Raw genomic sequence first — 13,032 nt, 5'->3', positions numbered from 1 at the left:
AATTTCTACTTCTAGTAATCTATCCTGAGAGGTAACCAGGGAAATGTACAAGTCCAGCAGATTGTTTATAATAATGAAAACAGCTAAATAATGAGAACAGCTAAACATTGATTTATCTAGACATGAATATTATGCAACATTAAAAATGGTAATAGAGATCTTTATGTTTGATATGGAAAATGTCCATGACATATAAAGTAGTAAAAGCAGGTTGCAAACATAACTTAAACTTCAATCCCAGGTTGCTATTGTTTTTTTAAGTGCTATGTTTGTAGAAAAAGACCATAGAGTTACACACCTAAGTACAAGGAGTGGATGATTTTTCCTTTCTCTATATCCTTCTGTAATTGTCTGTATGTTTTGAAGTAAACTTAAAATCTATACTTGGAGGAAAATTATGTTTCATCTCTTTTGAAAAGGTACTTCTTCATGCACATTGCCAGGGTGATATCCACAATAACCAGGAGACCAGGAGTAACTTACAGGAAAGGTTTGCAATTTAAAGACAGTGTAAACAAGACATGTTCTTTCTTCCAAAAAATCCCACCCCACTTTCACTCTACATTTGAGTTGTAAAGAGTTTGTCCAAAAGATCCTAAAAATGCACCAATTCATTCACCTGAGCCCATTTCAAGGACCTAAATTGGCTGCAGGGCAGCTGGTGGGAAACCAAGCCAAGTGTCAGGAAGGCAAAACTCTGCTTATTTTAGGCCTTCTGGAAAGGCTCTTCTTCCCAAATCCCTTCCTCTCAGCTGGGGGGGCTAGAGAAGATTCAGGTGACTCCAATGGGGAGAGGGCGGGGACCAGCCCTGCTTCCTGCTATAAAAGCCTGCACAGCACGCCCCTCTGCCTGGTTGATTTGGTGGTGTCTTCGGTCATGGCATGCAGGCAGAGAGGAGACAGCGGGAGACCCTCAAGCTGGTTCCGTACAGACCGGAGGTAATGCTGGGGGCAGAAGGAAGGGGACATAATGCCTTGTCTGCTGAAATTCACTCCTCTTTAACTTTCCCCCCCATGCCTTCCTGCACCTACAGGTCATTTTTTCTATTCTTCGCCCTTTTGACTTCGGTGAACTCAATAGATGTTAATCAGTTGGTGGATCCTGCCTTCCCAGGTAGGCCTCTTGGGTGAGAAAAATGCCCTTAAGCATCTCTCAAATAGATTGCAACTAGGGTGCCTCAGTTCAGTTCAGTCGCTCAGTCGTGTCTGACTCTTTTTGACCCCACGGGCTGCAGTACGCCAGGCCTCCCTGTCCATCACCAACTCCCGCAACTTACCCAAAGTTTATGGCCAGAAAACGCAAACTTGAGTTAGATGATCTCCAGTCATTCTTCTGCCTATCTTGATCAAGTCACTTCAGTTTTCCTATAGCTTACTCTACAGCTAAATGGAAAAGCTTGGAAAAACACCTGCACTACTTTCTATTTCCTCACTGCCTCCAGCTTTACAGCACCCAAAGAATAGCAAACCACACACTCAGTCCTCATCTTTGGGAGCAGTCATCTTCATACACATACTCATGCTTAAGGAAAGCATCAACAGTAACAGGCAAAATCACTTGCGTGAGGAGTTTCTCAAGATTTTCACCTGAGCCAGAGGATGCAAAGTGTCAAGCTATTGGCAGATTATTCAGTCTTTAAGAATCTGTTCTTGGAGTTACCTAGTGAATCTTTTAAACTTCAAATTGAAAGATCTTTAGACAAAACTTTTCCCCAATTCTTCACAGACCTACCATCTCCTTCTCCATCAGGGGTCCAGGCTGGTTCCCGCATGCATACTTATTAACCTGAATCCAGGTTTATCCTGGAATACTTAGAAAGCCCTAGGCATTTCGTTGATATCTTCATTACAGTTCTTGGTATCTTACACTGTAGTTATGTATTCCCATCAACTTGTAAGCTCCCCAGGATGGAGAATAAGCTTTGCCTCTCCCAACTGGTATCCTCCCTGATGCCTATTAGAGAGTGGAAGTTTCCTCAATACACTTCTGTAGGAAATCATGCCTCCTGTGTTCAAAGATGCCCCATGTACTTTCTTTGCTCTTCAGGTACTGTCACTTGCTATGAAGATAGAATGGTAGTAGAGTTTAAAAGAACTCTTGGCAACAAGATTCAGCATGCATCTGTGGTGGGTAAGTAATGTATATTGTCTCATTTAAGTCTCACTTAGTAGGAAGCCCTTGGCTCAAGGTCATCACCATTTTCCAGTGAACAGAGTAAACAAACTCTGGAGCAGTTGGTGCTCAAATTCCACAATGTCACAGGGTCCTTGAACTGCATGGTGACTCCTAAGAGTGGAAAACCTTATCTGTCTTTGGAAATCTGTCTTATCTCAGGAATCCCCTAAGAAAAAGTCTATCTTCAAGTCACAGCATCTCTCAGAAGTTGGGTTATATCCCAGTTGGGAAAACAAAAAGTAAGAAGTGATTAAAGTACCTTAGAAATGGATTTTCAGTCTTGGTTATGTAGTTTTGGTTGGCTCTGTCATTGAAATATAAGATGTAAATACATCTTGGCCATCTCCTATCTAAGTTGCTCTTGTTTCTGTAGATTCCCTTGGTCTTAAAATGCTGAACTGCACTTATGTTCTGGACCCAGAAAAGCTCACCCTGAAGGCCTCATATGAAAGCTGTACCAAAAGAGTGGTAAGTGGTTGAGGAGTAATTTAGAAAGTAGCAAGCTAGGAGTTAAAGCTTTGCAGTAGAGCAGTGGTTCTCAATCAGGGTGATCTTTCTCTTTGGTCATCCCAGAGAACATCCTGCAATGTTTGGAGACACCACAGCTGGTAGGGGAGGAGGGAAAGAGCAGCTTCTGGTCATCTGGTGGGTACAAGCCAAGGATATTGCCAAATAACCTTCATTGCATACAGGAACTCTCAATAAAGATATATTAGGCTCAAAACTCCAATGCTGAGCTTACAAAAGCCTTGAATTGAGGCTTTGGGCATTATTTCTGGCTCTGCCATTATCTATATGTGATTTGAAATAAGTTAGCTAACCTTTCTAAGCCTCTACTTTCTCACTGGAAGATAGATTATGATACCTTTCCATAAGGTATATAAAGATGAATGACACAAATGAAGAACTAGGCATGACAGCAAATGATCAAACATGAGCCATTTTGACCTACAACCCTCATGGAAAAGGGGATGCTATTTTGGTGCTGGCAAATGGAGTGCTGGTACCTCTATGCTGGAAGGCAAGCAGCAGCTGAAAAATAGGATTTTCTACTGTTAAGCAATAGTGCTACCCTATCAGGGTTATTAGGAGCAGTAAAAAGAAGCCTAAGTCCTTTTCAAGCTTTGTGTGCCCACAATCACTTAGGGAACTTCTAAAGTACTGAATTCATTTAGTTGAATTAATAGGTCTGGGGTACATCCTACAAGTCTTAGGTTTAACTGATTCTACTGAAGATTTCCAGTAATTAAAACTTTCCCTTCTGAAATGACCTTTTCCAACTTTAGGGAGCTTAGGGTTGCATTTCTTTAGACCAAAGGTACACAGAATATGACCTGTGTGTGGCCACAGCCAGTCCATGATCTATGTGTGTGATGGTCATCAAGCTAAGAATGGCTTTAGTTTTTTTAAGCACTTTAAAAATGTTACAAAGTCCAAATATTTACTAACACTTTACAGAAAACTGTTAGTTGACCACTGCTTTAGACAAAGTTCCCTGGGCCAGGGGAAATGGCAAAGATGGCTCTGTCCAGCACCCAGCACAATGGCTGCTAAAGTAGGTGCTCAGTAAATATTTCTATCTCTTGATAGAGGCAGCAAACCCAATAGGACCATGATACTCAGACATAGGGTGAATGTAAAGGGCAAATAAAAACTGGACTCTGAGCCCTGAAACTCAAGGACCTGTTCTCTGCCAGTGAATGAGTCTTTCCTGGGATATCTAAAGAGGCTAAAGAATCTCCTGGTTTAGGAATGAGGGACTTTCTAGAACTGTGGTACTGATGACTTTAAAGGGTTTTGCTAATCAGCTGAGTCAGATGGTATTTTGGAATCCCCTTTCTCATTGAAGTTCTAGCATTCTGTCTTTACTATCTCATTTTCATACAGCTTGGCCAGCACCAGATGACCATCACATTCATGAATGACAATGCTGCCTTTAGACAAGGGAATGTCCTGTATCACGTCAGCTGTCCGGTTATGCAAGCAGGAAGACATGAACAGCATTCGGGATCCACAATCTGCTCGAAGGATTTCATGTCTGTGAGTGAAGCAGGCTGACTGCTTCTCATCCAGCTACTCCAGGGGGAATGTGGTCTAGAGAGAGCTGGACTTCAGAACAAGATCTGTATTTCGCTACTGACTTGCTATGTAGCTTTGGATTGATTTCTTAACTGCAATGAAACCTTTTTAAAATCTGAAGTGGGGGACAATAACACCAACATAAGGTGACTTTAAAAACTGACTGAGAAAGTAGATATAAGCGTGCAGCACATCATATTTAGCAATAAAAAGGATTCAGTCAGTAGCTTGACAAACTGGATATTTATGTACCAGGCCCTATACCAGATGCTAGGAAACAGTAAATGAGAAAAACAGCCCAATCACATACTTGTGGACTTTATAGTCTCACATGGCTAATAGCAACAGTGGAAAAAAATATTCATACTCTATTATAACAATGATGGAACTGCATGGCTTGACAGGACTTAGTGTCTCAACGTACAACTGGAAGGGAGCTTTAGATCTTCCAATTACATTTAGGTCTCGAAAGATCAATGGGGAAATGATGTCTAAGGGCACCTATAGGATTCTTGACTAGTCCTGTGTTTCTACTATATCCCACACCAGCCCTCACATTGTAAGAACCACACAGCAGTTGCTCTGAGTGTTTTCCATGTATCATCAGATAACATGACTTCAGAGATCTTCTCCAACTCAAAGCTTCACATCATCCTTTTTCTTTCTTCCAGTTTACCTTTCACTTTTTTCCTGGCATGGCTGATGACACTGAGGTATGAAAGCTATTTTTTAAATTACAAGCCTAAATTACCTTTAGTTCTAAAGGTGACATAACTTCAATCCTGGTTAAAATACTAAATAGTCTTGGAGTTAAGGTGAGCACCAGCCCTCTAAATGAATCTTTTGCCTTTAGGGTCCCAAACCTGAGATGGGATGGACCATTACAGTTGGTGATGGTGAAAGAGCCCAAAATCTGACCCTTCAAGAGGCTCTGACACAAGGGTATAATATCCTGATTGAGAACCAGAAGATGAGCATCCAAGTGTTATTTCATGCCACTGGAGTGACTCACTACTCGGTAGGTGTGAAATCTGTTTATACCAGCATCCAGGCTCAGACCAGTATTTCTAAATGCAAGCATAATCTCTACCATTTCCTCAAATTGAGGTTATAACTCATTCAACAGCCAAGCACTGTACTAAGTACTAAAGATGATGATACAATGGTGAACAAAATAAATGTTTCTTACTTCAATCAGTTTTTCTTCTCCATAGATCTAAATTCACTAAACAATGTGGAGCTACGGTAGTACTAAACTAACAAAGGTGTTCTATCATTGCCACGTTTAGTGTTTACAGAAGGTATTTTGGGGACCAACAACCAAGATACTACATTAAATCAGTTAATGTGCCAAAGTACTTAGAACAGATCTTGGCACCTACATGTTCAAATATCAGCCATCTTAACAGTACTGTTGTACATTGAGTACAAACAAACTGCTGAATCTTAAACATTCTTTCTGAATACTGATATGGTAAAAGAGTCATAAAACAAGAGCTCTTACTGCTGAGAAATGATCAGCTACAGGTCATGAGTAGAAATCACCTTGCCAGATGTTATAAAGTATAAGATTTCAAAACTAGAGCACCTGAAGAACAACTATAGGGTGAAATACCTGAACTTACTTGCACCAAGATGGTGCCCAATAGTTAAGTATGTTTGCCCTGACTATTTCTAGCATTGATTAAAAATTCAAGTAACTCAGGTAAACCAATGTCTTTGAAAATGCTTCTCTTCAGCAAGGTAACAGCCATCTCTACATGGTGCCTCTGAAGCTTACGCATGTATCTCCTGGGCAGACGATCATCTTGTCATCAAGACTCATTTGTGTTTCAGGTAAGGCCTAGGAAAAGGCAAGTCCAGTTGTGGAAGACATTGTTCTAAGGGCTTAACCAAAGCTGACCATTCTGTCATTCCTTCTAGATCCTGTGACCTGTAATGCCACACACATGACTCTCACCATACCAGAATTTCCTGGGAAGTTAAAATCTGTGAGCTTTGAAAATAAGAATATTGCTGTCAACCAGTTGCACAACAGCGGGATTGTTATGGAAACAGCAAATGGCCTCAGGTTGCATTTCAGCAAAACTCTCCTTAAAACAAAAGTATGTTCCATTGAACCCTAGCCTTTTAGGCCATTGTGATTTGGCTGCTGACTTATCCATAAGTCTAATTGCTAGTGTTAAAAAAAAAAAAATTCTAAAACTTGGGAGGCCTCATTTGAACAGCTTGCATAAGTAATTCTCAAGTAACTGAAATTCACTCTCAAACACCAAGTCTTTTTCAACTTCAATGGAAGTTTTCCTTAAGTGTCTTCATTCACTGACTAGTACAAACTGCTATTAAGCATCTAATGATGAACCTTTCATGGCCCATTGAAACAGGACAATTTGAGCCAAACAAGTGTCCCCTGCTATCCTCATGAAGCCAGTCTTGAATGATGCAATTGCCAGGGACACAGAAAAATCTTACATTGGTGTATATGTTGCAATAACATTTTATAACTCCTGGATTTGCAGGGTACTCAGCTCTTTAGAGGTTGAATTAACAGATCAAATTCCTAGTACAAAGAGCATGCAGTGCTGGGTACTTTAGGGCATGAACTTAGAGAAATTTCCTGCCTCAGGAAGAATCCAGTTTAGAGAAGTGATGGGATCTCTTACTCTGGTTTAAAGGAAAACCATATTCAGTCTGGAGTGTGCCTTGCAGATTTCAGCATACTTCCTTCCTATCTCCCGTGCCTGCTCAACAGGCTGTGGCTGCTAACTGATATTCTTTCATTTCAGTTCTCTGAAAAATGCCTACCCTATCAGTTCTACTTATCTTCACTCAAGCTGACATTTTATACTCAACTGGAGACGGTATCCATGGTGATTTATCCTGAGTGTGTCTGCGAGCCAACAGTTTCTATAGGTAAAGATCATTTTCTAATCTAAGTAAGGGAACACTTCCAAAATACACATACAGAAAGGTTTCATAACTGTCTAATGTTTTTAAGCAACCTGGGTGTGCTTCATGTTTGAAGTCTGAGCCCACCATCTAAGTAAGATTTCTTTAAATCTGAAACTAGAGGGACCATGAGTATTTTCCCAAACTCTTAAGTTCCTCAAATAATATAGGTATTTGCTCTTGTTTACTATTACCTCTGTGGTCCTTTATTTGTATCAGGTCAAGTCAAATAGGAAAAATTAAGTTGCTGCTTCAACTTCCCCTCAAACCACTGAGTCTTGAAAGAAGGAACGTTAGGACACAAGGCACCACACTTCAAGCCGCATCAGGGTTTCATCATGGGTTTCTTACCCCACTTGGTGCCTCTTCCCATGTCTCCTGCTCCTCCTTCCTTTGGATGAAAAATCCTTCTCAGATAGAGCAAGCCTCACTGCTGTCTCGGTACCTTAGGGCCTCCCCTTGTAATGCAAGCTGCTTGTCAAGTTATTTTCCTAAATAGACTTAAGACAAATTCTGTTGTCTCCTGATGAAAATCCAAACTTCATTACATGCCAAGCTGGTAATGACAATAGTCACATGGCAGACATTTTTTAAACTCCCACCACTAATATAGTTTCAGGTGAGCTATGTACTCAAGATGGGTTTATGGATGTCGAGGTCTACCGCCATCAAACAAAACCAGCTCTCAACTTGGACGCTATTAGAGTGGGAGATTCCTCCTGCCAGCCAACCTTTAAAGCTCCGTTTCAAGGACTGGTAAAGTTTCACATACCCCTGAATGGATGTGGAACAAGACATAAGGTTAGTATAAGATTAGTATTGGCACATAGCAAGAGATTAAGACTTACCTTTGAAATAACTAACCACTTTCTCTAACCTTACTCTAAGTTTGAGAATGACAAAGTCATCTATGAAAATGAAATACATGCTCTCTGGGCGGATCTTCCTCCAAGCACAATTTCCAGAGATAGTGAGTTCAGGTGTGACACAATTGCTACTTAACTTTTTAAGTGCCAGAATAAACTCGAGCAGTCTTTTAACCTAAAATTCTTAATACCCCCACCTACCCACTCTTGCAGAATGACGGTGAGGTGCTATTATAGCAGCAGTAAGATGCTAATAAATACCAACATCGAAAGCCTTCCTCCTCCAGTAGCCTCAGTGAAGCCAGGTCCACTTGCCTTGACCCTGCAAACCTACCCAGGTGAGACATTATAACCTAAAAAATCTGCTTAAATACTTTCAGGGGACTCTTTCCTAAAATGAACTTTGCACCAGACTAGAGTGGTAGCGATGCTTAAGCTTCTGTGGCAACCACCAACTACTTGAGTGCCAGAGTGGCTTCTACTCCATTTCAGATAATTCCTACCTGCGACCGTACGGGGACAAGGACTACCCTGTGGTGAGATACCTCCGCCAACCAATTTACTTAGAAGTGAGAGTCCTAAACAGGACTGACCCTAACATCAAGCTGGTCTTAGATGATTGCTGGGCAACATCCACCAAGGACCCAGCCTCTCTCCCTCAGTGGAATATTATCGTGGATGGGTATGTATTCTCCACATAAGGTAGTCCAGCTAATCAAACTGCCAGTAAAAAATAATAATAATAAAATGCTCTTGGGCTTGAGAGGAGCACTATGTCAAAGACCCTAATTTTTGTTCTTGTTTCTTACCAACCAGTCCTCAGTCTAATAAGTTGACTCAAGTCTTATTACCCTTGAATCTAGAAGGATCCCTCCCAAGGAAACAATGACTTTAATACTCTAACATCTGGAAAGAGAATAGATTTCTAGTATCTATCCATTTATTGGATAACTTTTTTGCTCATTGTTAAGTTGTGTCTAATTCTTTGTGTCCCCCTGGACTGTAACCTATCAGGCTCTTCTGCCCATGGGATTTTCCAGGCAAGAATACTGGAGTGGGTTGCCGTTTCTTCCTCCAGGGGATCTTCCCACTTCCATTGCCAGGCAGATTCTTTACCACTGAACCACCTGGGGAAGGTGCATTGAATGCATGTGTGTGTGTCACTTAATCGTGTCTGACTGTTTGTGATGCCATGGGGTACATAGCCCGCCAGGCTCCTCTGTCCATGGAGTTCTTCAGGTAAGAATAGTGGAGTGGGTTGCCATTCCCTTCTCCAGGGGATCTTCCCAACCCAGGCCTCCCACATTGCAGACAGGTTCTTTACCGTCTGAGCCACCAGAGAAGCCCATTGAATAACTACCATGTGCCAAAAAAAAACAGTGCTATGTACTCCAGATGCATTATTTAAACCACAACACTCCGTGAGGGACACTAACCCCCTCACTTCATAAAGAAACTCAAGCTTACAATTTAAATAACTAGCCCAAAGTAATAAGTGACAGGACATGAATGGACTTCCCCAGTTGCTCAGATGTAAGGAATCCACCTGCAATGTATGATCTGCAGGAGACCTGGGTTCGATCCCTGGGTTGGGCAAGATCCCCTGGAGGAGGGAATGGCAACCCAATCAGGTTCTCTTGCCTGAAGAATTACATGGACAGAGGAGCCTGGTGGGCTACAGTCCATAGGGTTGCAAAGAGTTGGACACGACTGAGGCTACAACCCTCTGCTAGCATTTAAAATAAAAAATGGCAGTTCTCTACCTTTTTTATCAGCAACATGTACTAACTGCCTGGGACATAATATTCAGATTCATAAGAAATAAGCCATTGTCATCTGGAGAGTTACATAATTCTTGATGAGTTTAGCTGGCATACAAATAGGTATTGGCACTATTAACTCAAAGTAGAAGAAAACAGCACAAGTAACATAACTTCATGGATACTGTTGGATAGTCAAGTCAGAGGTATATGAAATAAACTAAAAGTACAGGCAGAACGTCTAAAGGAAGGCATGGCAACCCACTTCAGTATTCTTGCCTGGAGAATCCCCGTGGACAGAGGAGCCTGGTGGGCTACAGTAAATGGGGTCACAGAGTTGGACACAACTGAGCGACTAAACACAGCACAGCACAGGTAGAAGGTATAGCAATAGTCTTGAAAGTGTTACACGTGACTGAATATGAGCAAATGCTGAGTTTGAGCCCGAGGTGAATTGAGCTGATGTCCCACCCTGAAATGTACCTTCCAGCTGTGAATACAACCTGGACAACCACAGAACCACCTTCCATCCGGTTGGCTCCTCGGTGACCTATCCTAATCACTATCAGAGGTTTGATGTGAAGACCTTTGCTTTTGTGTCAGAGGCCCCGGTGTTCCCTCACTTGGTAAGTGATTAACTAGTTACCTGGGACAGGTTGACTGAGACATCAGTTCCACTCAACTCTTGTCTCCTCTCCAGGTCTACTTCCACTGCAGCGCCTTAATCTGCAATCAACTTTCTTCTAAACTCCCCCTGTGTTCTGCTTCTTGCCTTGTGTCATCCAGAAGCAGGCGAGGTAAAATTTTCATGTCTTTAATTAATGAGTTTACTTAAAGCAAGCCTCATCCTTTCGGAATTTAGGAAAGAGTGCTTTGTTTTTCATCTACTCCAAGAGCCCAAGACACCTAGGAGTCTATGAGGTTTGCAATCAGTCCCATGGATAAGTTTGTATTTGCACATGAACTTGTAGCCTGATCTTTTGAGACCCCCCAAAATTATTCTTCCTGAGTCTAGGTAAACTCTGAACTTTGTCTTCTGATATTCTTTGATAGTTCATCCTGTTTTTACAGTAAGGTGTATGCTCTCTCCTGTGAAAGGAGGCAAGATTACATACAGCAGGGACTCCATACAGAGTAGCTCAAGGTGTTCCCTCAAAACACTCCTTACCACTACTCGTTATCCCAGAGGTCAAACTGTCTGTCTTCAGCCACAGGGGCCACTGAGGAAGAGAAGATGATAGTGAGTCTCCCAGGCCCCATCCTCCTGTTGGCAGATGGCTCTTCATTCAGAGGTATGGATTCAAAGCCTTAGGTACTTTTTTAACTGAAGCTCTTGGTTTTATGTCAACTTAAGTGTGCATAGATAACATAGGTGTGTGCTCAGTCATGTTCAATTCTTTGTGGCCACATAGACTGTAGCCCACCAGGCAACTCTGCCCATGGAATATTTCAGGCAAGAATACTGGAGAGGGGTGCCATTTCCAACTCCAGGGGATCTTCCTGACCCAGGGATCGAACCTGCTTTTCTTGTGTCTCCTGCATTGGCAGGTGGATACTTTACTATTAATGGCCACCAGGGGAGCCCACAGATATCAAATGCTTATGATTAAACAAGAGAATGCATCTTTCCCCAGCAACAGGTTCTGTTAAGTCGTCTACCCTTCCCAAAATCCCTTTCCCACAAGGATCATTTAGTCTACCTACTATAGAGACCTCTCATTGTTAATAACGAAAAAAAATTCCAGTTTTGTCACTAATGCCACATTAGAATCCTTAAATCTTGGTCCTCAAATATTGGGCCTACTATAGAAGAATATCAAGCTATGTTTCTTTAAAATGACTAATAGGTCAGAAAACATGTGCTTGCTATTACAAAACTTTAGTCTCTACTAGATTATGTTAATATATCTTCATCCCAGATAGTCTTTAATTTTAGGCCTAGAACTTGAAATTAAACTAACTTAAATCACTAGCTACTAACTGCAAGAAATCATGCACTTGGGACGACTAACCATATATATCAGTGCCAGAATGTTAAACAAGCTGGGAGTGAGAACCTTCCAGGTGTCAGCCCATATGATCTGCGTGAAAGCAAGTAGGAAGTGGGAAAAACCGTGGGAGCGGAGTAAGGCGAGGAGGATTGAGGGGAAAGACTAGACTCTTGCAAGCTCCCAAGTGAGCCCTCTGAAGCTTCTTTTCACTTCCTTCTCTGGGTGACTTTAATTGTAAAGCTTCAGCTTCAACTTAAACCAAGTGTAAGTGATCTTAAGACTTGAATGTCTGTTTCCTTTCCAGATGCTGTGAATTCTAAAGGGCATGGGACTCCTGGATATGTTGCTTTCAAAACTATGGTTGCTGTAGTTGCCTTAGCAGGTGTTGTGGCAACTCTAAGCCTAATCAGCTACCTTCGCAAGAAAAGAATCACAATGCTAAACCACTAATTGTACTTTCAAATAAAATGTGGAAGTAAGCCTCTTGCTTCTTAAGTTTAGATGGAGTTCAAGGACTCCTTCTTGCAATCATTCTTCTTAAGAGACTATAGTACCTTTCCACAGTCCTTTTGAAAGGCTTTGTTCTGTGTGGATGTGAATGAAGGTATTCCTGAATAAATTCCTTCCTGTCACCAACTTTTTCTGCCCTCTACCCCTCAAACTGGCAGTGCCAGAAAATTCAATAATGGGACTTAGTGACAGCCCACCTCTAGGGGTACATTTAGGTGACTTTTAATGTCTTTTACCCTCTCCATTCATATATACAAGATGAGGGTAAGTCACTCCTAATCACTGGGATAACTTCCGTTCTCTAAAAGGGAAAGGAAGCTAGGTGTTCCCAAGGAAGTAATCTAGTATCATACTTGAAGTAGTATTTCCTAACTCAAATTACTCTTTCCAATGACAAGTTCCTTGAGAACGTAAGGGATTCAGTTATTCTCTCATGCATTCCCAATCTAATTAAAGGCCTGCACGCTCTCTTTGGGGGATGGAAATGAAGATTCTAGCTTCATTAAGAGCAATTACAACATTCCTGGTCTCATTAAAACTAAACAGCTGAACATGAGCCTCATAGCTGAGCCTGGAGAGCTGCTTTCCCACTACCCAGTACTCAATTATTACTTCCTCCTAAGGCTACCCCCTCTTAACTAGGCTGTAATTATGTCAAAATGATTAGTCTGTCTCACACTGTAGCTCTAACAAACCATATT

The 13,032-nt window shown here is 41.6% G+C and overlaps 1 protein-coding gene across 2 annotated transcripts in view; it reads left to right on the top strand.

Moving 5' to 3' along the window:
* The window catches only part of ZP2 (zona pellucida glycoprotein 2), a 32,785-nt gene extending 20,464 nt beyond the window's left edge, over positions 1–12,321 (top strand). The window contains exons 1-18 of one of the 2 annotated variants that reach the window (XM_020895483.2): positions 785–939; positions 1,035–1,114; positions 2,048–2,131; positions 2,550–2,644; positions 4,064–4,216; positions 4,927–4,968; positions 5,109–5,273; positions 5,995–6,091; positions 6,179–6,360; positions 7,042–7,168; positions 7,818–8,005; positions 8,093–8,184; positions 8,284–8,408; positions 8,563–8,752; positions 10,321–10,456; positions 10,531–10,627; positions 11,039–11,122; positions 12,126–12,321. In XM_020895483.2, coding sequence (XP_020751142.2) covers positions 878–939; positions 1,035–1,114; positions 2,048–2,131; positions 2,550–2,644; positions 4,064–4,216; positions 4,927–4,968; positions 5,109–5,273; positions 5,995–6,091; positions 6,179–6,360; positions 7,042–7,168; positions 7,818–8,005; positions 8,093–8,184; positions 8,284–8,408; positions 8,563–8,752; positions 10,321–10,456; positions 10,531–10,627; positions 11,039–11,122; positions 12,126–12,271 — 2,145 coding nt within the window. In that variant the 5' untranslated portion in view covers positions 785–877 and the 3' untranslated portion in view covers positions 12,272–12,321. Of the gene's footprint in view, positions 1–784; positions 940–1,034; positions 1,115–2,047; positions 2,132–2,549; positions 2,645–4,063; positions 4,217–4,926; positions 4,969–5,108; positions 5,274–5,994; positions 6,092–6,178; positions 6,361–7,041; positions 7,169–7,817; positions 8,006–8,092; positions 8,185–8,283; positions 8,409–8,562; positions 8,753–10,320; positions 10,457–10,530; positions 10,628–11,038; positions 11,123–12,125 lie in introns of those variants that run through there. The other variant, XM_070460993.1, reaches the window with a different exon arrangement.
* Positions 12,322–13,032: the final 711 nt, after the last annotated feature.

This window comes from Odocoileus virginianus, chromosome 33 (genome assembly GCF_023699985.2).
Source record: "Odocoileus virginianus isolate 20LAN1187 ecotype Illinois chromosome 33, Ovbor_1.2, whole genome shotgun sequence".
Taxonomy (NCBI): domain Eukaryota; kingdom Metazoa; phylum Chordata; class Mammalia; order Artiodactyla; family Cervidae; genus Odocoileus; species Odocoileus virginianus.
The sequence above is the reverse complement of the archived record's forward strand: the minus strand, read 5'-3'. Positions and strand labels throughout refer to the sequence as shown.